A 27,953-nucleotide genomic window follows, 5' to 3' on the forward strand; every position below is an offset into this window, starting at 1 on the left:
TTACGCATCTTTAAGTCTATCTTTAGTGAAATACAACTACGTAACAGACCTACAAAAACAATAATTTAGTTTGAACTATCTAACTCCTAAATCTTACATGCTATATTGTAGAATCGAGATTAACTAAATGAATATTTATCATCTAAAAATAGACCCCCGCCAATAAATATCGTCTACTAGTCTATTATTCTTCTCGGTTGCATTCTTTGCTGCTTCCAGGGGTTCTTTTTACGATTTTATTTCATACCAACTTTATTATTTTAACATTTTAAGTGTAACCATCAAAACATACTGTACTAATAAAGTTATTCGAGATTTTTTACTTGTCTGTGAATGCTATTGCACGATACGTACCGTCACCGGATTACAACATTTCAATTACTTCCCTTGTTTTTATCTAGAACTGTAATAATGCATTTCTTCACTTTACTGAGCTATAAATATTTCGAACTTTGTAATTCCATACCTTTTGATTAATTGTTTTGTAATTTTCAAGTTGTGAATTTTTTGTACGCACCTTTTTCAAATCCATCAGTTTGTTGGTGCCGACTTATATAAAAGCCCTTTTCTCCCTGTTTAGTCGTTCTGGAGCTGTAAGTATCCATTCATGCAATGCAATTACTAGCATAAGGCAGAACCTTTCTTCCATTGTATTGCTAATTAAAATTAGGCAAACATACGACCAAATTCTGATCTGTGCCACTAGGACAGCTGTCGACATTGGTTCCCGAAATTTTGACAGAGTGATGGTATTTATTGTCCGCTGATAATATTTAGGTAGGATCGCTCATCTACAGGTGTTTTTTTTATTATTTTAAGTTAAATAAATGTTTGTGTGAAATAACTTTAAGTATTCTTATAATAAATAGATAAGAATGCACGTAAACCAGCAAAAACACAGTTCATAAGTATTTTATTAAAGATCCCTTAAAAAGAATATTTAATATGCGCTAGAAGGAACCTTTTGGTAAGCTAAATCTTGTACAAAGTCAAGGTCGATTCACACAGACTTTAAAAACCGTCACCGTACCATTCCGTATGGAGGTTTACTAGGATAGAGTGAACTAATTTTTTATTTTGATTTATTTTTTTACCGTGGCTGTCCTCATAAAATGAAGAAATGTTTGAGCTTCGAACTCTTGGCCCAGTTTACATAGCCTATAGCACATACACTTGAAAAAATAGTCCATCAGTTGCATTCATGGTATAAACCTGCATTGACTGAATAACCTCAAGTTTACACGGCAGGCAGATATCGGCCTGATAAATGCATAGTGGTAGGATAAAATGCGAAACTGTCCCCTGCCACTTAAAACGCCAATTACAAGCGTCAGATTTCTTAGACTTCTATTTTAGCCGTAACTAAGTTAAAAGTCTGTATGAGAAGTAACACAGTCTAACAAATTTCTGTATCGTATCAATACCATGATCCACCGGGCGAATGCTAGTTAGAAAATAGCCAGGCTTTTCCTATGAGAAATGTAGCTTAATAGAAACATTTGTGTTGAATGTTCATAGAAAATTGTCTTAATCCTCAAAATTAACAAACATAACATGTTAAACCTACAACTATGAAGGTTTAAACAATACACAACTGATAAGGGCAGATAATTCCAGTGGAAGCGTCTAATTCCATTTGATTAATCGATAAGCATTGTCCCATACGGTTCATGCGTGATAGGCACGATTCCATTCGATTAAGGTCGGCTTCGCGTAGGAAGACGTTTTGTTAACTTTAATATACTTTATTTTTATTTCTTCCAGAATGAACCATGTTTTAGCTTCCAAGCAAAATCCAGTGCTCAGAACGTAACAAATTAGAATAAATTGACGACAGAGTCTGAATATGGGCCTTTATATAGAAGAGGGGTGGGGTGACCAAAGTAAACTGTCCGTATCTTCCTTAAACCTGGACATTTACCTGATGAAACTTTGTTGACAACCAATTGAAAAAGTATAGGGAACTTACTGGGAATAAGGTAAGCCTATAACTGGGAATATGGTAATGTTTGTCCGTTCTGATGCAGCCATGTAAACAATCATATGAAGTGATTTTTGTTTTCAAAATACAGTATATATTTTGACTAAATTTGTTTTATGTGCATTGTCAAACGTTTTATAAAACTAATTTCTCCTGCTATATGAACAACATAAAAAGGGGTCATCTTATTCACGTAAAAAAAAAAAAAAAAAAAATTAAATAAATACATACTTCAATAAACTATCAAACTATCACTATTCATATCTTTTTCGTCCGATATATTGGTTGAACTAAGGTATACACGTTTAAATTTATGGAACGCCGTACTCGCCATAATGCTATAATGGAAGTCTAAAGGAAAACAATTGGTGTTCTCCTTTACCATGAGGCGAACGTTGCGGCCAGCATTTAATTTGTCCGCAGTGATTACAGATCGTCATCCGATAGCTCAAAATTATTATATCACTCAAAAGCCATACAAGTTTGGTTTCAAGTTTGTATTTTTTCAGCTGCAGTTTCTCAGAAAATTTGAAAAGCATAATATTTACTGTCACATGTTTGAAGAATACATATATTTTACAAAATGACTATTCTCTTACAAATTTCCACTTTCTTCTGATAAGAGTAAAAGGTAAATAATGCAAAATCTGATTTCTTTGTATTGTTTGAAGCTTTGCCTTATTTCATATTCTCAAGGTCATGTTTAGACTTTCCGTGTATAAACAGATAAGCTACATTGTCCAAATCGATAAGTTTTATATACGGTGTTAATCTGGCTATTTTCTTAAATTTTAGCTTTGTTAGCACGTTCCCTATCCCTTAGCTGCAGGCGCCTTACTATCATAGGAATTCAAAACCAGTGTTAACTACCCTGTTTATCTGACATATCTAGGTCAGCTGTAATAGCCCGACAGAAGAAAACATAATTTGCAAGATCCATGCACTTTATGAGCGGAAAAAGGACACAATTATATAAAACTCGAAAAGGGTCAGGAATTATCTCTTGTTGAACAACAGACTTATACCGTGCTTTCTATATTACGTGTGTTAATGGTTCATGTGGTGGGGATACATTATATTTTCTCAGTCGAATAATAAAGTGGGTATTAAAGTGAGGTCAATACCATTTGTGTATATGTTTATCATGCACACATTCTCTCATGGATACCCTTTATATATATAATTATTATTATGTGTATGTATATGCTTGCTGCTATGCGTATAGTCAAATACTGGATACGTTAAACTTGCCAAAAGATAGATACATCAGAATGCGTTATGATGTGCTTATATATCATGACAATATTGGTTATAGTGATTGAGTTACTGATATACGAACTCATTTGTATGAAAAATGGTCATGGGTATGTGTGGGAAACCAAAAGGGTTGACAACCTTAATTTGTTCATACTGCAATATGTACAACTACTGAAAGACCAGTATAGATAGATGTGAACACAATACAAACTGAGTTATTATACAAGGTACAAAACAGAATATGCCATTAAAAATTATAGATATGTGGTTAATATTAAGATAAATTTAGAAAATGTCTTGCAGCATTAAGAAGTTTTAGTCATTCTCTCATTATTGAAAGGCGTAGACACTTTGATATTGCAAGAGTGATTCGGAATTGTCCTTACTGTGAATGCTATATTGAAAATGAATATCACTTTGTCCTCTTGTGTCTGTTTTATATATAAAGACATATAGTTGCTCTTCTTATATTCCAAAATTATATCTTGAAATACATCTGTATACAAATTTTACTTTTAATGTCATCAGATAATGGACATGTTGTACGCATTGTGGCCATGTATATATACTATGCGTTAAAACAAAGAGAACAGTTTTAGTCAGTATTTCAGTAAGTCGATGCATTCGCAATATATGTTTATGATGTTACATATGTATGGAATTGAACATATAGTGCATGATCTCATTGCTTATTTACTGACCTGTATGTAATTGCACTCTGTCAAATAATATATATTACATGTGTATGGGCCGGTGGCAATCAACTATTGAAATGAATTGAATTCACTGCATATAAATTAGAGGAACGTGACATCTTAACCTTGTTTAAGGCAGACATGTTTCTGTTGTAAGGTCAATAATATTGCATCTAAATAGAAAGCAGTTTGTAAAATATAAACTAATTCTAATGTTTTTGAAACATTTTATAAAATATACGTAATTGAAAGAATAATTTAAACTTTGAAATTTTATGAACGACATAGCAGGAGTAAGTGTTTCCAGAAAAAAAGTGAAGAATATATGCGCATGGATCCAAAAAGGTAATAAGATCCATGAATATCAGAAAATCTATCTACAAAATATTTTGGAAACATAGAACGCAACAAAGCAATCTAATGCAATACTCGCTTTGAGTCTGTTCAATACAGGTAATGACGCCCCAAGCACCGATTTAAGCAGTATGCTATGACAGGAAAACTGAATGGACTCCAAAATCCAGAAAATATAACAATACTGAGTCCAATTACAACACCCCTCATATCCCCTAGCATTATAGAATGGATTTCATGATCCTGAATAACAAGAAATTATTACAATACCGAGTCCAGTTAGGGAAACAGTATCGGGTAATTACTTGATCCGAAATAGTCATTCCGTGACTGACATAAAGCCAAACTGTTTATGTACTCAGAGAGCACATCCTTAAACTTTCCATTATGATAATCGGCATGTGGAAGTAAATTAGCTGTCAGTTTAAAAACATAGATATATTCAATGTCTTATTTGTGACTTTCCGAACTACAGTGAAACACCGCTCGCTCGAGCATCGATGACTCGAGCACCCGGGCTCGCTCGAGCAATTCATGTGTATCCGGCCGATTTCTTTCTATTTTCTATGTGAAATTACCATGGCTGGGTCGAGCATCGATAACTCGATCGCTCGAGCATGACATCTGGTCCCTGTGTATTAATTTACTCTTTGTTGTTTCTGGCTAACTCGAGCAGAGGTGTGAAAATTTTTCGCAGCTTCGGCGATCAGAATGTATCGGTTAATTAAAAATTTAATTGAAAAATTGCGTTGTCTATTCCCTGACTATCTTAATTTGTAATTTTTAAACCATAACATAAACGTTTTTTTTTTACCTGTTATCATTCTTTGCAGAGCATCGCATGCAATACTGATTTTGATCAGAACATTTGTCTGCGCAGCTGCGACCATAAAATCCATCTTTACATCCATAGACACAAATCTCAGACGTTGCGTTACATATTGCACTTCCTCTGTCGTCGGAAGAGACACAGTTCTGTGGACATTCAAAAGAGCAGTTTGTTCCAGCAAACCCGTCCTTGCAGCCATGCAAACATTCTCCTGTTGTATGATTACATGTTCCAGTCTCGTTCTCGGATGGAAAACTGCAGTTTGCAGGACATTCAAAAGAGCAATCTGGTCCCGCAAACCCATCCTTGCACCCATGCAAACATTCGCCTTTTGTATGGTTACAGGTTCCTAACTCGTCGGAGCATTCACTGCTACATGTTATATTTTCCGCTCTTGAAACAGCTGCAAAAGACATAGACTAACATCAATTTGAAAATTTTAAGAATTATGTCAGTGAAAGAAGTGAATTGCTATAATCACGGGGGAGGAACTGTTACATGAGACTCGGTTGTGGAGGATATCATGTTACAGATTTAGGATGCTACTGTTACAGTATTCCTGGATAACGTTACAGCATTCGGAGGATAATAAACGCTGTCGGTGTTTTGTTTGCCAAACAAATGGTAAAGATATATCTCTTTTTTGCAAAAGTAAAAGGTGTTTTTCTAGATGAATGGTATGTACCTCTGTTGAGACATGGTTTAACCTGCGAAACACAGTATATTGATGTCTATCAAGAGTTTATTGACAAAATTCGAAATTTTGGTAGAAAATTTTCTAAAAGAAGTTGATTAAAATATATTTTAACCATATTTTATGCTCATTTGCATCGACAAAAACCCTCTCTAAACATGCACTTATAATACGAGGTAGAAAAATCACTGTGGGTCTAATTTTTCGTGGTTTTATAAAATGTTACAGTTTAGCTGGATATGTTACAGTTATGGGGTGCTACTACTGGATGTGTTACAGATTTAGGATGACACTTTTTGGAATACATTTTGACAATATACAATACCAGGACAGTAAATAAAATTTAGATATCATGAATTATGCGGGATGTTTTTATAAGATGTAACAAATATATTATACCAAGTGCATTTTTTTTTCTAATTTCGAAATTCTAAATCAACATCTATATATAATAAAATGATAAAAACATTTTCAATGGAAAGCTAGTGTTCTATATCCAATGTATATAAAACCATAATCACCAGTTTGCATTGAATCGTCGTTTGCACTTTAATAGGCTGATCTTTTATAAATAGTACCTGTTTATGCTACATGTACTATGCTAGCAAACGACGTGTCCTAGCTTCAGAAGAGCTTGGCAATGCGTGTCTTTAACAACGATTTCAATAACTAATGTGCTTAAAAGAAAATATCCTCTCGGAATCGGTAATGGAGAACTTAAGAAATTAATTGACTATTCTAACGACAACTCGCACATATGCAATAAAACTTTATTTCAAATAACAAAAGATTCTTTCTTTTTGTTAAACATGTATACGTATTTGCTGTTAGAACAATCATCGAATCATAGTCTGCTTGCTTGTTTAAATGTATAAACAATGTTTTTAAATATATCTGCAATATAACAAATTGCTAGTAAATAAAATTTGTGACATTTATTATATATCAACAAAAATAAAATAAAGTGCTTTACTGACAATATGTAGGCATTCCAGAGATTCGTTTTCAGACAAATGCCAGAAATAAGATGAACTAATTGCTCATTAGGTTGCATTTGCATGAGTGCACTAAATGTTGTAATACCATACTGATTCAATATATTTGTCCACAATATTTCCCTTTTCATTGAGTTCATACAACAAAATAACACTGTATGCTGAGCCAAATTGTCGGTCACTTTATTACATTTACGACACTTAACACTGTAAGGCTTTGAGAATATCGCACCTATAATTCTGACAGACGTTTGCATATATCTTAACAATAATAAGATAGACTCCATTGTAGGCAAAATTTGTATTTTGTAATGTCATGCACTATAAGAAAGTTTCTAAGTGAATCTCTTGATTTCTTGACTGAATAGGCTGAAGAAATTGAGTCTGGAAGACAATTTTGATGTTATTTTTAACCATTGTTTTCCAAGTATACACTGAAGGGAAATAACCCGTTAACCTAAATCTCTCCAGTACCGACAACAAGTTGTATTTTCTACATATACGTACAATATCGGGAATGTATCCTGCACCTCTATAGGTAAAAACCCTAGCAAATGCAATGACACGTGATTATTAGTAGCTCTAGGAAGCCCCTTGTGTTACAATAACTGCAGATTTATTGGCATTGTAAACATATCTGTTATCAATGCTATATTCGTAGCATATTTTCATGAGCTGTGTCAAGCCACGTCTGGAGAAAGAAAGTAAAACCATATCTTCGGCGGATGTTGGACATGAACACCTGATGTTATACATGACCATGCCATATGGACAACTTTGTATCTTATTTAGAAGGTCATTGATTAGACCAAGTACAAAAAAAGACTAAGGACCCCACCCTGTCTGGTGCCCTGTAAAACCGGGAACCATCGGGAAATATAGCCACCTGAGCGGACACAACTAGTCAAGCCTTCGTACAAGTTATATATGGACTTGTATAAATTAATGTCTTGACCTAATTTGATGAGTTTGACCAAAAGTATCTCACGAGACACTGTCAAACGCTTGTTTTACATCTAAAAAGCAGGTAAAGAGTGAGCTGTTGTTGTCATTAGTATAGCTCACACATTCACGAAACAGAAATGAAGTCATGAGACAGCCTATACCTTTTTGAAAGCCAAATTGCAAAGGGTTTATAACAGAATATTGCTTATCTTGCTCAATACGGGCCAAAAGTACAGATTCATATAATTTAAAAACTACTGAGGAAATTGTTATAGCTTTGTAATTGTTTGAACATATCTCATTTGTTCATTTTATGCTAAATTGACAAGATATGTTCTTTATCACCATCACACGCGTTAAAAATGTTATTTTCAAGTTAGATTTTACTATTTCTGTGTTCAAATAATTTTGTTCATTGTCTACAATCCATAATATCTCAATTTACCATTATTATTTCAATAAATTGTTATTTCTTCTTCTGTCTATCCTTTCTCTTATTACTCTTATTCGATATTCTGGCATATTAATACAACAGTATACGTCAGTGACAGCTTTTGCGCAGTTCGTGATTTAAATTTGTTGCATAGCCAAGGCACCCTTAACTATAGTACTGATTTAATGAATATTTTGCCTAATGGGTTATGATATAGTATCACACAGGACGGCTAGTGGAATGTTTTATAATAAAACTCATACGACACAAGTGAGGCATTTCGCGATTTAAATTTGTTGCATAGCCAAGGTACCCTTCCCTATAGTACTGATTTAATGAATATTTTGCCTTATAAGTAATTATTTAGTATCACACAGGGCGGCTATTGGAATGTTTTATAATAAAACTCATAGGACACAAGTGAGGCAATGTTTTAAATTTTACCGAAGGAACATTTAATTATTTCTTATTTACTGTGTACTAAAGACATATAATAGATGTCTCGTAGCATTAATTTTTTTTATTTATTATAAATTTTGTTAGCTTCGGTATGATTGTGTTTATGCTAAACTGAAACTGAATAATTTGATTAAACGCCTATTTTTATACAATGATATATATAATGGCGTTGTACATAATAATAATAATAATGATAATAATAATAATATTAATAATTATTATAACAATATTAATAATGACACTATTAATAATAACAGCCGTATTGTAACAAACAGTCATGACAGCAGCCCTCCCCTTGAGGTCATTTTACCCATATTGCCAATACCATTGCTTAAAGCATCTGGTACGCCCAGACGAGCTGCTTAAAGAGGTTCAAACTCCCGGTTAATGGTGCCATCATATACTATTTACGAACGAAATACTTCACACTACCCTACCCATAAAGCCTTACCAACAAGTGCGTTTATTAAACAAACATTGGAGATATAAATGTTGAAATGTAAAACTTTTTACAAAAATTTAAGAACTATCACCTGCTGTTTTCGCATGATAAACAGTTATCAAAAATAAAGGAAACATATTATTCATCTATTCCTAGTAGTAATAAAAAAGAAGTTTTTGAAAAGATACGAAAACTGACGGAGCATATTTCTAACTTTAAAATAACTAAACAGGAAAAAGATTTCTTACTCAGTTTTGATTTTCGGTATATATTGAAATACTAGATTCTAAAGATTTACAACTGCGGCCAATAGTTGCAGGCCCACAATGCGAAACTAGTCGTCTAAGTTGTCTTTTAGATATTTTACAAAAACCTATCTTAAAAAAGTACATAGTTACATACGGGATTACATTGATTTTCTTAATTATATACCAGAAACGGTACCAGAATATACACGTCTTATTTCTTTTGATATTTTAGTTTATATTCTAATATTCCACATAAATTATGATTAGAAGCTATATCATTCTGGTTAGACAAACACCCAGAGTTAATGTTGGAGCGTTTTAATAAATTTTTCATTATTGAAGGTTAGAAAATAATTCTAGAAAATAATATTTTTTTCATTTGATAAACTTTATTTTAATCAATCAAAAGGTACAGTTATGGGCACAAAAGTTGCTCCAACTTATGCTACCATGGTTTTAGAAGAACAATTATACGAAAAGATCAATCAAGAAAAAAATGAAAATTTTGCTAAATATGTTCAAGAACAATGGAAAAGGTTTTGAGACGACTGTTTTTGTATTTTGGGAAAAATCAGTTTTAGATTTAATTTATTTTGAAAAGACTTTAAATTCATTACATAACGATATAAGATTCATAATGAAACAGAGCACAATTAAATTACCATTTCTAGATATAATGATAATAAAGAATGGAACTTCAGTTATCATCGATATATTTTTCAAAAGAACTGATTCAAAGCAGTATCTAAATTTCAAATCATGCCATCCTAAACACACAAAAACCAATCATTCCATTTCCTTTGGCAATGAGAATATGTACAATTGTTTCAGACAAAAATATACTTAAAGCACGTTTAAAAATATTGGCCGCGGTTCTGATAGAAAGAAAATATCCATTACAAGTTATTAAAACAGGTATTATTAAAGCCATACAAATACCTAGAAGTACTTTATTAAGCGTTCAGAATAATAAAAGTGGAAACATTATACTATATATTTCTACATACAATCCTAAATGCAGGGAGCTATTTGGGATATTAAAATGTAACTTGGATATTTCAAAAAATGATGATACTATGAAAAGAATACTAAACGATACGGAAATCATAAAATATAAAAGACAACTTCCAACTTTAAAAAGTATTCTTATTAAATCAGAATTTAATGGTAACAGAACTTCTCCATTAGTACAAAAATGCAATGACCCTAGATGTAGTTTATGTATTTGTATTATTGAAGGGTCTTCTTTCAGTTTAAATAATAAGATATTTCATGTTAAAGAAAGTATGGACTGTACATTTCAAAATGTATTATATGTACTGGTTTGTAATGGATGTAATGAATTTTATATTGGTCAAACAGGAGATAAACTCAGAAATAGAAGGACAGTACATGACCAACAAATAAGAGACCCATCAACAAGACAATTGACTTAATGTACTTATTTAGATATATGCTCAGAAACCGTCCCTAAATTTTCAATATTTCCTTTTTACAAATTTCATAGTAATGATGTTTCAGCTAGGTTATCTAAAGAACGCTATTTCATTGATATTTTTAAACCGAAACTTAACCAAAATTGATGACGTTACAATATTAACGTTGTGTACACATGTGTATGCAAAAGTGACGTTGCTTAGCAATTACACATTTATTGACGCCATATTGTATCATTTGCCCTGATGAGTATAAACGAAACCGTTTGGCAAATATAATGCAACTCATGTAATAGTCTTTATTTTTCATATATATATATATATATATATATATATATATATATATATATATATATATATATATATATATATATATATAGCACTCTTTTCATGCACATGTACACGTTCAAAAATGCTTTACAGAATAAATTGCAAAAATACAAACAAGTACGCATACAAAAATGCATTCCACAAACAAAAATCATGAATGTAAAACTTATAGATTAAACAAGATAAACATACATACATATTTAAAAGTATCTAAATACTGTTCTACGCTGTTTTATGAAGAGGAAAAATAAAACATCAATGTATCGGTCAGTTAACAAAATATTGTACAAAGAAGTTGGTTTTTAGCAGGCTTTTAAAAGCAGCTAGCGTGTCAGCTTCCCTGATCTTTAAGGGAAGGGAGTACCAAAGCTTTGGAGCAGTGCACGAAAAGCTGTGATAGCCATACATCATGGTTTTAGTTTTTGGCATGACCAGTGACAGCGTCACTTGTGATCTTAAGTTTCTGACCGGTTTATACACTTTTATCATATCCCTAATATAGACAGGGGACTGATTGTGTAAAGCCTTAAAGGTGTGGGTCAGAACCTTATACTGCACCCTGTATTTCACTGGCAACCAATAGAGCTCCTTCAGAACCGGTGTTATATGATTGCGACGGGGCGTCTAAGTGATGACGCGAGCTGCCGTGTTCTGGACATCTTGCAACTTGTTAAGTGTGCTGTTTGGGATTCGCCTTAACATGGCATTACAGTAGTCTAACCGTGAAGTTACCAGGCTATTGATAAGGGACTTTGTGGCACCACTGGTAAGATACCGTCAGATGTGACCTATTCTGCGTAGTTGTGCATATCCAGCCCGGCGCACAGAGTTGACATTTTTTTTCAATATCCATACTGATTTACATGTTTGTTTAATCTGTAAAGAACAGGCTCTGTGCTTCCGAGAAATCCACCCTTACCTATTATCTTTGATAGAAATGATAAATTACTCACAGGACGATAATTTGAGAAGTAAATAAATGACTTCGTGTAGATGTATTGCATTTGAGACTGGCAAAATTCAAAACGACTAAAGTTATTTCTATAGAATGAGCTTTTTTTTCGTACGCTCTGATATTTTGTTCATTTATAAAAGCTACCTTTTTCATGTTTGATATTCTAAAACTTCCATTTTCAGGCAAACACTTTTTAAAAAGGCTATATGATTGCCTGTAAGATTGTCTATATGAACAGTACAGGTAGAAACATTCTATGGCCCGTATTATAAGACTGGTACAGTTAAACTTCGTTTGCTCGAATTCAGATTATTCGCTTACTACTCTTGGCTCGAACTCATCGTCAGGTCTATATAAACTTCACGTTGGCTTGTACTACTGATATCTCGAACACATTTTGTTTGTCCCGTCGAGCACTAGCGAACACAGTTTGACTGTAATAACTATTGACAGATCTAAAGATTCTTTCGGAAGCATAGAACTCAAGGACGTAAAATAGCACTCTCAGTTTGATTAAGTCTGTTTGTGAGATAGTATGAAATGTGCAAATTCTCTCAAGTATTACCTAAAATGGTCTATGCTGTGAATTAAAAATCTATTCCAGTGTTTAACGCATGTGCTGTAGTAATTTCAGGAATGTGTGGGCGTTTAGAAATACCATCTATGTACAAAAACTAAGCGGTATCAAAGTTTCAATGTAGATATTAGATAACAGCAAATGTTATGTTGTTTCTATTTTCATTCCATTAGCATGAAAATGGTACTCTTCATATTTTTGAATCAGCTTAAAAATATTTCTTTGCACATTAACATTAGGCTATTATAAGGACTGGTAACCGCTCTTCAAGTGTTTTCAATATCTACAATTTTATAACTACTAGTGTTTGTTTATGTTGGTTCTATCAATGTCATACTCAAAAAGGCTTAATAATTGTCTGTGAATTTGAAAGTATATCGAATATTATTAGTAGTATCTTTATGACTGTGAATATAGGGGTAAGCATGTTTGTTTGCCTGTTACAACGCCTTAAGATATCCTAGTATTTAGTTGGTGATAGAACCGGGTAGAGCAAGCTTACCAATGTATCACAAAGGAATCTGATGTTTATAATGAGACAAATGTGAGCACAAGACGTCTTAGCCTGACATATTCAATGACAGTATTTGTTTATTATAAATCCATCGTTTTGAATTTCAAATCTCTTCTTCATGCTCAGTCTTCTCATCATGAAGAACGTTATTTTTACACATTGTATATCTCTTAGTTACTATCGAACCACCATAATTCATCATTTTGATTAGCTGAACCATCATCTGTCAGTAATCATGAAGATATTGAAAGGTACATTTTCAATATTTCACTGAATCTGCCTTAATGTTACTATTATAATAAATCTAAAGCAACCTTTCTGATGTTTTTATATCTTTATTTTTACATTTTAATTTGTAAAACATATGAATGACTAATGTTTCAGTGTCAAGATACTAGCTTTCTTTTCACAATGTAATCAAGGACATCCTATCTGAAAGCAAGTGTCAGATGTGTAAATTGTTATGATCTGATTCGTTTTCAACTTTTGTTTTGAACAGGAAGTGAGAGTGTGGAAGCAAAGCCAAAAATTATAAGATTCGAAAAAGAAATAGCGTGCTGACTTTTCAGAATAAAATAATGCAAATATCGCATTAAGAGCTTCGTTGATAGTTCTTGAAATGTTCTACTTTATTAAATTACAAATACATAAAATATGATGATAAATGTCTGACCGATAGTAAAAAAAGGAAAGAAATTACAGCAAATCAAAGACATGGTGTATAGAGTAACTAGTTGAATTCCTACAGATCTGTTCTGTTTTGTTTATTACCGTACATGTTCTGTGTACACCTATATTGTGACCAATATTTCATTTATTCCTATAAAACGGTCCTATTTAACAATCACCGCGTGGACAAATTAACATAAATAAATATCATATATTGAATTATCACCAGTATTGAAATAATTTCTTTAGGAGCTGGAGAAGCATTCCATATACATTTGTATGTAAGTGTGACTTTCAACAGTATTTCAGTCATGTAACGGTGGTCAATTAACCTAATCAGTGTTGCTGGAGTCTTTTCAAGTATTAGCCTTTTCCCAGCAAGTAACTGCCAACTTTTCCATATGATTCAGAAGTTGAGGACGAAATTACTCCTGACAATGTCTATTATCAAATCATCATGGAGAACATACACCTCTCCTGGAAATCAAACTCACGACCCCGCGACCCTTAGATCTGCGCTCTCCTTATTAAGCTAAAATACTTGTTTGTATACATGACAGTAAAGTGATTTTAACTGTTTATGTGAGAATTTTTATATATATTTATATGTAATTCATTTTCGTTGTAGTCTTCCTCCTCAAAACCAACCATATTTTCCCTTTCGCACACATTTTTCAAAAGGTGTACAATATGTAAATAATCTTTTGATAGTCAGTTCAAAGCTTAAATTCAAATTTTATTGCTACCTGACTTTTGTTTTTATCTCTGCCAAATTTTGACAGATTGTATAATGACCAGTACAGTTGAATAAACATAACAGCGATATCAACTCTGCGTACATTCTTTGAGCCACGACACTTCAAATAAGGTAACCTAAAAATAAAACGTCACAGAATGGATGTAACTTGGTGCTGGTCTCTATGTGGCAAGTACTGCCACCTGCAGTATTAAACAATTTTGTCATTAATTGGTGTCATTAATGACATCACAAACCTGATATAAAATTTACATGTTCATATTGAGAATATTGACGGATGTTTCATTTCAACTAAACATACTTGAACATTCAGAATATGATACTTTGAATTTCTGCTGTGATGAATTTACTAATTATATGACTTTTAATTTAAGGGTTGCTTTATTGTTACTCTTACGGTTAGATGAATATAATTCAGGCTATGATCGTTTTTATGTTTTATTATAATAAAATAATCATTAAACATTGTGTGGAACATCATTCAAATCTGTCAAAATTTGGCGATAAAAGAAAAAAATAACAGGTGTGGAGTTAGAAAAGTTGTCGAGTTTATTATGAAATAAATGCACTATTGTGCTTCCTTTAGTACCTTAGAAGTCATTTTTCAAAAGTTCATTTTTGACCTTGACATGTCTGTGACCTTGAAATTACATTAAAATAACCCTTGGATACTACAGTAGCAAAATATTTTTGCAGTTGACCCACATATATAGATTGGCAAACATGTCAAGTATAACACACTTAGCCATCGTATGCCACTTTTCCTATATATATATATATATATATATATATATATATATATAATATTATCATCAGTTTTATTTACAAAATACTAAAGGGCGTTGAAAAACATATTTAAACCAGTTTAGATGTTTATATGAAAATAAAACGAGTGAACAGCGTTATAGTTTATCTGCAAATGCACTCATTTGACCTTTGACCCCATTATACTGCAATGAGGAACCCTATAAGGCGACAGCCCCTTTTAAATTTCATGTTTGATCCTAAGGAACACTTTTATGATAATATCCGAGCATTAACAAAAACTGCCATCAGAAGTCACATTTTCCTCAGATATTGGCAGACTATGAGTCAATTTGTTTAAATTTTGTATATCCTTTACTTGAGGTTCAAAGTTTTGGTATTCACTTAGAGATTGACGTATTTCTGAGATTTTTGTCATGAAAAAGTCAGCAAATTATTTTTTCGGTCAATGAATTATTAGACTCTCCTTGAGACAGTGGGTTTTCAGATTTGGTACCAGTTAGCTCAGATACAAATCCATACAGAGTCTTGGAATCATCTTTAGCGTTCTCTATTTTTTCATTGAGTGTGTTTCTCTTTTGACGTTTGATTTCAAAATTGTATTCATTTCTTACTTCTTTATACGACTCACACTGATCTGTTTTACAATAACGCCTCCATGTACGCTCGGACTTTCTAACCTGTTGCTTTAGATGTTGCAATGTTTTATTGAACCAAGGTTTGAGTGCTCTCTGAATTGTAGTTTTTTCTTTTAGGGGAGCGTGCTTATTCAAGACATCCTCTATTTCCGATTCAAACTCTTTCACACACTTGTCTATATTCTGTGTATCAATATTAATTGCACTTAGGTCGTTGGAAAATTCTGATTCGTTCAAACTTTTAAAGTTTTTATATGTATCACTCCTACTAGTAATAGTCTCTTTTTAACATCTAAGAGAACCTTAACAACACAGTGATCAGATAAAAATGGTCCAGGCTTACATTTCTCTACATGAACACCATTACGTGACTCAGTTATGACTAGATCCAAGCTATGTCCTCCTGTATGAGAATCAATGTGTTGTTCCAGACCCATTACTATTAGGGGATAAAAGAAAATAAAAAACAAAAAAAAAAGCAAAAAAAACCAAAAAAACAAACAAACCACACACACACACACCCAGAGAGAGAGAGAGAGAGAAAGAGAGAGAGAGAGAGAGAGAGAGAGAGAAAATTCGTTATCTAATATAATTATTACAGATAAGCATAGATGTAATATCTAATCCTGATGTTAATAAAGCAGTAGGTTAGATTTAATTAGTCATACAGTTTTTAAACATACTAAATATTCGATAGCCAAACCGTTATGTTTGATATTTTATAGGTCGTTAAATGAATGCATTTTTCCTACCATATGGCGATATTCATACGGTTAGCAATTATAGACCTATCTATCTTTTAAGTTGTGTAGGTAAACTAATGGAAAAAACGATGTATAAATACCTATACAATTGTCTACACGAAACTTCTTTATTCGTATCAGTCACGTTTTTTGAAAGGCCATTCAACAGTTTATCAATTAATCGACATATATCATCAAATTACTCTTACACTAGACTCGAAAACGAATACTTGCATAGTATTTTATGATATATCTAAGGCATTCGACCGTGTCTGGCACAAAGGTTTATTATTCAAATTACAAGAAAATGGAATCATCAGTAAAGGTTTTAACTGGATAGAAAATTATTTATCAAATCTTTGTAGGGACGTCTCAATCAGATTTCAAGACTGTGACGGCTGGAGTTCCACAGGGGACAGTGTTAGGTCCTTTGGTATTTCTCATCTTTGTATCTGATATTGTTGACAATTTATTGAGTATTTCCCGTCTATTTGTTGACGATGCTTCTCTGGTTTGTACAACAGCATATATTGCAGATTTAAAAGGTATTTTAAACCATGACCTTTTAATTGTGTCTCAATGGGTTCATCAGTGGCTTGTTGATTTTAAATCTAATAAAACAGAGGCAATTATTTTTCAAACGCAATGCCGCATAATATTATTGTTGCTTTTGATAATATACCAGTTAAATTTGTAAGTGGTCACAAACATGTTATTGTGACTTTAAGTAGCAATGGAAAATGGCATTAACACATTAAAAATATATTGCTGTCCGCTTCAAAAATATTAGGCAGTACACGCAAACTGATATGTTCATTAGCAGGAAAGCTTTGAATCAAATCCATATTTCATTTCTCCGACCTTGTTAGAATATGCAGCTGTCGTATGGGATAATTGTACTAATTTTGAAATTATAAATGGAACAACGCGATCCGTATCACTAAATAATCTCCATAAGGAAAAAGGATAGATAGTTTTTTCCGAAAGACAGATATATCAGAAATTAATATCAATGAATGAAATAAAACATAATATGGTTCCAGATTAACTAAGTAATAACCCTTATAACTTAAAAAACAATAAGGATTATGCGACATTAAGAAGACGTACTGAACTATTTTCTAGTTCATTTATTCCATCTTCTTGTTCATTGCGAAGTGAATCACCCATTGAAACAAGACAATTAGAAAGCCTATCTGCTTTCAAAAAGTTATTATTGACCACACGGTTTAAAGTGCCAAAAGTACCGGAGATATATTCCTTTGGCGAACAAAAGTATTTAATCACTCTCGACTAAGAAATAAATGCAGCAACTTGAAGTTTGATCTTTTTACTAATCATTTAGCTACTGATTTTAGTTGTAGTTGTGGACATCATACGGAAGACTGTGAACGGTATCTTTTTCAGTGTCCTAACTTTACAAATCAAAGAATGCTTGCATAGTTTTTTTATGATATTCTAATTTGAATGACTAGATTTTAGAAAAAACAACGACCATTGTTTTGTGTCTAAAATATTGATGTACTGGTTTCCAAACGCCAAACTGTTTTCATTCTGTTCACTATTTTATCTTAAATGACTGCTGGGTTTCGAATATTAGTCAGGCAATCGTAATTAAACTTCCAGAATAATTCATTATAAAAAGCGTTCCATATAAGTATACAATGACTTTGTAAACACTTCAAATACTTTAGAATGTATACATATATTTTAGAGTGAGATCATTGTAATATTTACAAACATTAAGAGAAGGGACAACAGGCAGATACAAGAAAACCTGGCATTTCTAGTGTATAGAACTAATGTGATAGCTAAGTTTTAATCCTAGGCAAACCAGTGCCCTTGTCACATAAACAAAGGGTTTCTCCTTGGATTCTATGTCCTCTCATAAGAATAAGAAAGCTGTTACTCTCATGTAGTGTATAACAGGAATTACTATATACATGTATATGGAAAACACTGCAGTCACCTCACCCGTTCATTAGGTACACATGATCTATTCATTATAGTGTTTGTCAACTTGCAATGCAATTTCGCCAGATGACAGGAAATCCATCATCCACTGCTATCACTTGTAAATTCAATAATTAATTTTGCAGTTCAGTTGTTCTTTGTTTTAACTTAGGCAGATAAGGAAAATACTTTTGATGCTGCAAGTCTTAACTAAATGTATTATCATCTTCAATTTCTTTTTGACAAATAGATCTGATGATACCTATTAAACAAATCATAAAAAAACTATAAAACAGTAACATAATATTCTTGTATTTAAACTCTACTTAAAAATACAATAAAACCTTTAATGCATGTTTAATGGATGTTTCTCGGATTGAGAGTTTGTAGGCTCTTAAGGATTACTTTGCCCTGATTAAGTTCCATGTGTATTTCTTACAAGTTATGAGGGTAAACAGCAGGACAAGCATAAACTATTTTATGTGTCTTGCTATTTGAACATTTTGAATAAGTGAATGTGCGGATGTCAAAGGCTTCAACCCTGAATAAACTCGAAAACAGGTATGTAGTTCCATTTTCCTTACTATATTTGTGCTAAGAATGCACAAACAGACTTCACAACAGACTTTTGGTCTCAAGGTAAAGTATGCACATCATGGATTTATAGACTGGGTATAGTTAAGAGAACTTCTTCCCATCTGTACAAAAAGTATTAAAATTGCCGAAATTGGATGGGGATTTTAGAATGGACAATGATGTAACACTGGATGTGTAGTCCAAATTGAATTATACTACCATATTATTTAACTGCTACCCAGGTATTGTTGATATATGTGTATTAATTTAAGGATCGCAGCAAAACATTTTTTCTTATCACCAATTATTATTAGATGACGCTGTTCTAAATAATGACCTTCCTAATGATCTTTCCAAGATATATTTACATAATCTTACTGGCGAATAGCCTGTCAATTTTGCATACTGGTGCAATACAGAGCTTGAAGCAAGTTCTCCTGCTGTTTTAATGGATAATTATAAGTTTCAAATTTTATGAATTCTTGTCGCTTCACAGTGAACAAGGCACATAAACACTGAAAAAAGGCCCGCCCTGAAATTTTGAAATCAGTCTGCAAAAACTGAAGCAAGCGGAAGCTGATTTTCAGAAAAAAAATTTTGATCCTGGAAAAAAATATGGAGCGGGAAATCCGTTGACCAATTTGGTGTGGCCTAATAGAAATGAAAAATGAACTTGTATGTGCATATGTCGTTGTCCGCTTTACAAAGAATTACAAATATTGTATAACTGTAATTATATTATCCTCGATAACCCCCTGTTTTGTAACGTATATTTCTGTATTTTCCACGGGAAAACTTCCGCTATGTCTGGATATCCATTACAATGTTACTATATTTGGAATCCTCATCGTATTCTAATTATGATAGACGTGCAGTTTCTATCGTATATATTCATGAATTATTTAAGTGTGTGAAGTTGGTGAGAAGTCCGACATTCAACATTGAACATTTGATAAGAGAACGACTTTGGACATTTAAAGCGTGAAGATGGCGAGAAGTTAAGCATTCGACATTAAGCATTTGATCCCAAACCGACATTAGACAATCAAACTAAGAACGACTTTTGACATTCGAACCTAGAATGACATTGGAATTCGCACTAAGAACGACATTTGTCATTCAATATCAGATCGAAATCGGACATTCGAACCCAAAACGACATTGAATATTCGTATCTATAACGTAATTGGACATATTCGATATAAAAGAACATTGAACATTCGATTTCAGAACGAAACTGGACATTTGAACCAAGAACGATGTGAACATTTGAATTTAAAACGGCATTGGACATTCAATGCATGAACGACATTGCACATTCGAACAAAAAACGATATTTGACATTTGAATCCAGAACAAAAAATGGACACCCGATTTCAAAACGACATTGGACATTCGATTTCAGAACGACATTGGACATTCGATACCAGAACGACATTGGACATTCGATTTCAGAACGACATTGGACATTCGATGCCAGAAAGACATTAGACATTCGATTTCAGACCGACATTTTACATTTGAACCCAGAACGACAGTGGACATTTGAATCCAAAACGACATTGGACATTTGAATCCAAAACGACATTGGACATTCGAATCCAAAACAAATTGGACCAATGAAACCATTCGATTTCAGTACGACATAGGAAATTCAAACCCAGTACGACATTAAACATTCGAACCCAGAACGACATTGACATTCGAATTCAGTACGACATTTGACATTCGGACCCAGAACGACAGCGGACATTCGGACCCAGAATGATATTGGACATATGAATCCAAAACAACATTGGACATTAGATATCAGAACGACATTGGATAATCAAACCAAGAACGACATTGAACACTCGAACCTAGAACGACATTGAACATTCGAATTTAGAACGACATTAGACATTCGAAACCAGAACGACATTAGACATTAGATATCAGAACGACATTGGATAATCAAACCAAGAACGACATTCAAATCCAGAAGGACATTTGACATCCAAATTCAGAAGGACATCGGACATTCGAATCTAAACCGATATTGGGCATTCGAATCTAGAACGACATTGGACATTCGAATCCAAAACGACAATGGGCATTCGACATCAGAACTACAATAGACATTCGAACCAAGAACGACATTGGACATTCGAATCCAAACTGACATTGGACATTAGATATCAGAACGACTTTGGTCATTCGAACTCACAACGACATTGGAAATTCGAAACCAGAATGACATTGAACATTCAAATTCAGAACGACATTAGACATTCAAACGAAGAAAGATATCTGACATTTGAACTCAAAACGACATTGGACAATCAATGCCAGAATGAAATTGGACATTCGAACCCAAAACGACATTGGACATTTGATTCCAAAACGACATTGGACATTCGATACGAGAACATTCTATTTAAGAATGACATTGAACATTCGAATCAAAAACGACATTGGAATTCAATAACAGAACGACATTGGACATTCAAACCCAGAACGACATTGGACATTCAATTTCAGAACAACTTTGGACATTCCAACCCAGAACGACATTGGACATATGAATCTAAAACGACATTGGTCATTCAATACCAGAACGACATTGGACAATCGAACCTATAACGTCATTGGACATTGAATCCAAAATTAAATTGAACATCCGATACCAAAACGACATTGAGCATACGAACATTCGATTTCAGCACAACACTAGAATTTCATCTAAAACAACATTATACACTCGATCCCAAAACGACATTGAACATTCGAGTTCAGAACTACATTAGACGTTCGAACCCAGAACGACATTGGACATTCGAACCCAGAACGACATTGGACATTTAAATCGAAAAAGACATTTGACATTAGATATCAGAACGACATTGAATAATCAAACGAAGAATATTGGACATTGGAACCTAGAACGACATTGGCAATTCGATACTAGAACGACATTGAACACTCGAATGGAGAGCGAAATTGGATATTGGAAACCAGGAGGACATTGGACATTCGATATCAGAACAGCATTGGACATTCAAACCCAAAATGACATTTGAATCCAAATCGAAATTGGACATTAAATATCAGAACGAAATTTGATATTCAAACCAAGAACGAAATTGGATATTCGAGCCTAGAACAGCATTGGACATTCAAACCCAGAATCACGTTTGACATTCGAATTCAGAACGACATTGGACATTGGACATTGGAATCCAAACCGACATTGGGTATTCGATATCAGAACTACATTGGACATTCGTGTCCAAACTAACATTGGACATAACATATAAGAACGAAATTGGAAATTCGAACCCAGAACGACATTGGACATTCGAATTCAAAACGACATTGTACATTCAATATCAGAACGTCAATGAACATGCGAACCAAGAACGACATTCAACTTTCGAACTCAGAACGAAATTTGATTCGAATCCAAAAGGTTAGTGCTATATCTCTTGGCACCAGTTCCTGAAAGTCTGCCAGCAAACCTGAAATTGTCACAGACCGATCTGATTTGTTTGAAAGGACACATAGTCTGTGGTTTCTCTCTTGGCACCGATTTCTGAAAGTCTGCGAGTTCTCCAGAAAGTGTCGCAGAGCATTCTTAATGATTGAACAGGAATCAAGGACTATTTGGACGATGTTTTCTCCCTTCGCACCGTCTCCTAAAAGTGTGCGAGTCTTCTTGAAAGTGTCACAGACTATTTATATTGGGTTGAAATGATACAGAGGTACTGGGACAGTGTTTCCTCTCTTTGCACAGATTCCTGAAAATGTTTTGAGTCTTCCTGACAGTGTCGCTGTCCGTTTTAAATGATTGAAAAAGAAACAGAAACTATGTGGTCATTGTTATCTTACTTGGCACCAGTTCTTGAAAGTCTGCGAGTCCGCCGGGAAGTGTCGTAGGCCGACCGAATGGTTTGAAAGGAGACAAGGATTACTGTGTCGGTGTTTTCTTCCTTGGCACCGATTTCTGGGAGTCCTCCAGTGCCGCAGACAATTCTAAATGACTTGGAAAGGATCAAGAACTATTGTTACGATGTTTCTTCACTTGACACTGTTTCCTGAAAGTCTGCGAGTCATCTTGAAAGTGTCACAGACCGTTCTTATGGGTTGAAATGATACAGTGGCTACTTGGACAATTTCTCCTCAATTGGCACTGATTCATGAAAGTCTGTTAGTGTTTCTGAAAGTGTCAGAGATCACTCTTAATGGGTTAAAAGGATACAGAGGCTACTGGGATGGTGTCCAATTTCGTTCTGGGTTCGAATGTCCAATGTCGTTCTGGTATCGCATATCCAATGTCTTTTTGGGTCCGAATGTTCAATGTCGTTCAAAGTTCGAGTGACAAATGTCGTTCTGGGTTCAAATGTCCAAGTCGTTCTGAAATTGTATGTCAAATGTCGTTCTGGGTTAGAATATCCAATGTCGTTCTGGATTCGAATGTCCAATGTCAGTCTGGGTTCAAACGTCCGATGCCGTTCGAGGTTCGAATGTCCAACATTGTTCTGAGTTCGAATGCCAAATGTCGATTAGAAATCGAATGCTCTGATATCGAATGTCCAATGTCGTTTTGGATTCGAATGTCTAATGTTGTTTTGGGTTCGAATGTTCAAAGTCGTTCTGATATCGTATGTCCAGTTTCGTTTTGGATTTGAAGTTCCAATGTCGTTCTGAAATAGAATGTCCAATGTCATTCCGGGTTCGATTGTCAAATTTCGTTCTGGGTTAGAATGTCCAATGTCGTTCTAGGTTTGAATGTCCAATGTCGTTCTGGGTCCGAGTGTCCAGTGTTGTTCTAGGTTCGAATGTCAAATGGCGTTCTTTATTTAAAAGTCAAATGCCGTTCTCAAATCGAATGTCCAATCTCGTTCTGGGTCCGAATGTCCAATGTAGTTATAGGTTCGAATGTCCAGTGTCGGTTTGGATTCGAATACCCAATGTCTTTTTTTGGTTCGAATGTCTAATGTCGGACTGTGTTCGAATGTCCAATGTCGTTTTTGGTACGTATGTCCTATCTTGTTCTGGGTTCAAATGTTCAATTTCGTTCTAAATTTAAATGTCCAATGTCGTTCTAGGTCCGAATGTCCATTGTCTTTCTGAGTTCGAATACCTTATGTCGTTTAGAAATCGAAAGTCCAATATCATTCTGGTATCGAATGTCCAATGTCGTTTTTGATTCGAATTTCCAATGTCGTTCTGGGTTCTAATGTCCACTATCTATCTTGAATTGAGTGTCCAATTTCGTTCTAGGTCCGACTTTCGAATCGTTCTGGGTTCGTATATCCAATGTCGTTCTAGGTTCCAATGTCCATTGTCATTCTGGGTCCGAATGTCCAATGATGTTCTTGGTTCGTATGTCCAATGTCGTTCTTGGTTCAAATATCCAATGTTGTTTTGGGTTCGAATGTCCAATGTCGTTCTGGGTTAGAATGTCCAATTTCTGTTTGAATTCAAATCTCCAGTGTCGTTCTGCAGTTATGAAATAGAATGTACAATGTCGTTCTGGTATTGAATGCCAAGTGTCATTTTGTTCGAATATCCAAAGTCGTTCTGGGTTCAAATTTATGATATCATTCTGAAATCGAACGCCCAGTGTCGTTTTTGTTTCGAATGACCAATGTCGTTCTGATATCGAATGTCCAATGTCGTTCACGGGTCGAATGTCTAATATCGTTCTGAAATCGAAAGTGCAATGTCGTTTTGGATTCGAATGTCTAGTGTCGTTTTTGTTTCGAATAACCAATGTCGTTCTGATATCGAATGTCCAATGTCGTTCACGGGTCGAATGTCCAACATCGTTCTAGGTTCGAATTTGTAACGTCATTCTTGGTTTGATTATCCAATGTCGTTCTGATATCTATTGTCCAGTGTATTTTGGATTCAAATGTTCCGGGTACGAATATCCAATGTCGATTTGATATCGAATGTCCAATGTCATTTTGGATTCGAATGTCCAATGTCGTTCTGGATTCGAATGTCCAATGTCGTTTTGAATTCGAATGTCTAATGACGTTCTGGGTTCGAATGTCGAATGTCTTTTTGAAAAAGAATATCCATTGTCGTTCTAAGTTCGAATGTCCAGTGTCGTTCTAGGTTCAAATGTACATTGTCGTTCTAGGTTCGAATTTCCAATGTGGTTCTGGTTTCCATTGTCCAAAATTATTCTGCAATCGTATGTCAAATGTCGTATTGGTTTGGAATGTCCAATGTCCAATGTCGTTCTGGGTTCGAATGTGGAATGTCGTTCTGCGTTCAAATGTCCAATGTCTTTCTGGGTTCATATGTCCAATGTCGTTCTAGGTTCGAATGCCCAATGTCGTCCTGGGTTTGAATGTCGAATGTCGTTCTTGGTTCGAATATCCAATGTCGCGTTAGGTTCAAATATCCAATATTGTTCTGAATTCGAATTTCCAATGCCGTTCTGGGTTCGAATGTCCAATGTCGTTCATGAATCATGCCCAATGCCTTTCTGGTATCGAATGTCCAATGTCGTTTAGGGTTCTAATGTCTAAGGTCGTTCTGGTATCGTTAGTCCAATGTCGTTTTCCAATGCCCTTTTGTGTTTGAATGTCCAATGTTGTTCTAGGTTCGAATGTCCAATGTTGTTTTAGGTTCGAATGTCCAATGTCGGTTTAGCTTCGAATGTTCAATGCCGGTTTGGGTTCGAATGTCCAATGTCGTTCTGAAATCAGATGTTCAATGTCGAATGTTGAATTACTCGCCAACTTCACACACTTGATAATTTTGTGAATATGTTTATGCGAGAATGTTACTATTTCTTCCAATTCAAGAAGGAAAAAATCTAAGACTAAACCACTATTCTGGTAATAAATACCCCATATCCGGTTTCGTTTTAATCAAGATAAATAAAGGGAGTAAGTTAAATGACATAGAATTACCCTTGGTTAAAATGGTGATCAAACGATATGAACCAGTTTGGTGTGAACCGGTTAAGAAGGCTTGAAAGACATGTGTTTTTATATTTTGGGATAGCTAAGTTGTGTCGAGTAACAGGAAAGCCTAGTTCCGGTAAAGCAGTTTATATAGAATATAGAAAATGTACGATAGGCTAGTATGGCAGGATTCTTTTAAAACCAAGTACCGGATAAATTAGAGTTCATCAAAGATACAATCCTAATATTTTAAGCAGTTTTGAGAATGACGATAAAATACAAAATAAACCTATTATGAATACCATGGTTTTGTTTCGAATTAAAAATCAAGTTATATATCCAAATCAAGCTACAGGAACTGATTACGCCAACATTCCTTCGGTGTTTTAAAGCCAACATATCTTAAAGATTTTTTTTTTTTGGCCCGCCTGGAACGATTCTATTTTGATCACAGATTGTACAACACGTAAGCACGCATTGAGTAAACTATATACTGACTGAAGGTTAGATAAAGGTTTAACATAGGTTCAATAGTGTAGATTCAATGCGTGCGTACACTCAATGCGGGAGATTTAATGCTGACCACACCATGATGTGGGCGCTATATCTGCGTACTTCGATTGCAAACGTGAATGATTTCAAAATTATTCACAAGAAACTGTTAATTGTTACCAACACAATGCTTGTCCAAATAATATTCATATTTTGATATTCAATATACTTAAGTGTAGGTAAGTATGCAATTGATTTAAAGGCTACCAGGCATTGGTTAACTGTATATATTTCAACAGGCGCAGCATGATGAATCTGTGTTAGATAAACGCTTGTTTAATTTGTGCAAACAACATCAGGCAAGTTGAAATCCAAAACGCCTGAGTAAGAGGACTGTCTCACATACATAAATATGAATATCTTAGCATTGCAAGTACATTTAGTATGCGCAATAAAACATTAACTAAATACAGATGAATATATCAAATAACAAGGGTAATTTTTTGTATTATGTAAGAAAATCCTCTTCTGGAGGCATTTTTAAAGATATACTTTGGAAAGGATTTATCAATTGTTCTTTCTTGTTTTCTTTAAATTAAAAACAAAACATATGAAATATATGTATACAATTATGTAGAGTCTAACAATGCTAGCAATGCAAGCATATACAATTAATTGTAGGGAAAATTAAACATATTGTTCATGTGTTTACCGATTTGGTAATAAAATAAATGCAACAAAAAGGGTTAAGATATATTTACCCGATGCACAGAGCACACCAAGACATGAAAGCTTATTTGTTGCGTCCCAAGTAGAACTTTTATGCAAATAAGAAAAGATTTATCCGTAATGATATCATTTACTTACTTCCTAAAAGTAGAACTACAAATCCTACAAGCTCGATCATTCTGTAAAATCCACTTCTTCCTTAATTTTCTTAGTCAGATTTGGTTTTCACAAGACAAATGTCCGTCTCGAAATGAAAACAAGTTAAAATTGATACAAATATAGTTTTGCACTAATAAAAATGACAATCACTTGTAGTCGCATTTCACGTTTGAACAGAAAAGAGGAAGTTTGAAAAAGTAAGATTGCTAAATTATTCGTTTGATCAACAAAATGTAAGCCTGCGCCGGTATATACTTCCTTTTAACGTAAAATATTTTAACTACACATGTATATATATCTTCCTGTTTTACTAAAACGACAGAAATTAGAATTGAATGAAATATTTGTTTATTATTTTGCCTTTTACAGTTAATCAAATCCTATTTTATTCTAGATCTGTTGAAATATGCATTCGATGAAACA

General features: G+C 33.9%; 1 protein-coding gene across 1 annotated transcript in view; it reads right to left on the reverse strand.

Moving 5' to 3' along the window:
* The window catches only part of LOC128546260 (multiple epidermal growth factor-like domains protein 10), a 51,262-nt gene extending 23,528 nt beyond the window's left edge, over positions 1-27,734 (reverse strand). The window contains exons 1-2 of the mRNA XM_053516556.1: positions 27,510-27,734; positions 5,102-5,519 (exon numbers count right to left, since the gene is read on the reverse strand). Of these exons, the coding sequence (XP_053372531.1) occupies positions 5,102-5,519; positions 27,510-27,549 (458 nt within the window). The 5' untranslated portion in view covers positions 27,550-27,734. The remainder of the gene's footprint in view (positions 1-5,101; positions 5,520-27,509) is intronic.
* Positions 27,735-27,953: the final 219 nt, after the last annotated feature.

The sequence above is a fragment of the Mercenaria mercenaria genome, chromosome 10 (assembly GCF_021730395.1).
Source record: "Mercenaria mercenaria strain notata chromosome 10, MADL_Memer_1, whole genome shotgun sequence".
In the NCBI taxonomy this organism is placed as follows: domain Eukaryota; kingdom Metazoa; phylum Mollusca; class Bivalvia; order Venerida; family Veneridae; genus Mercenaria; species Mercenaria mercenaria.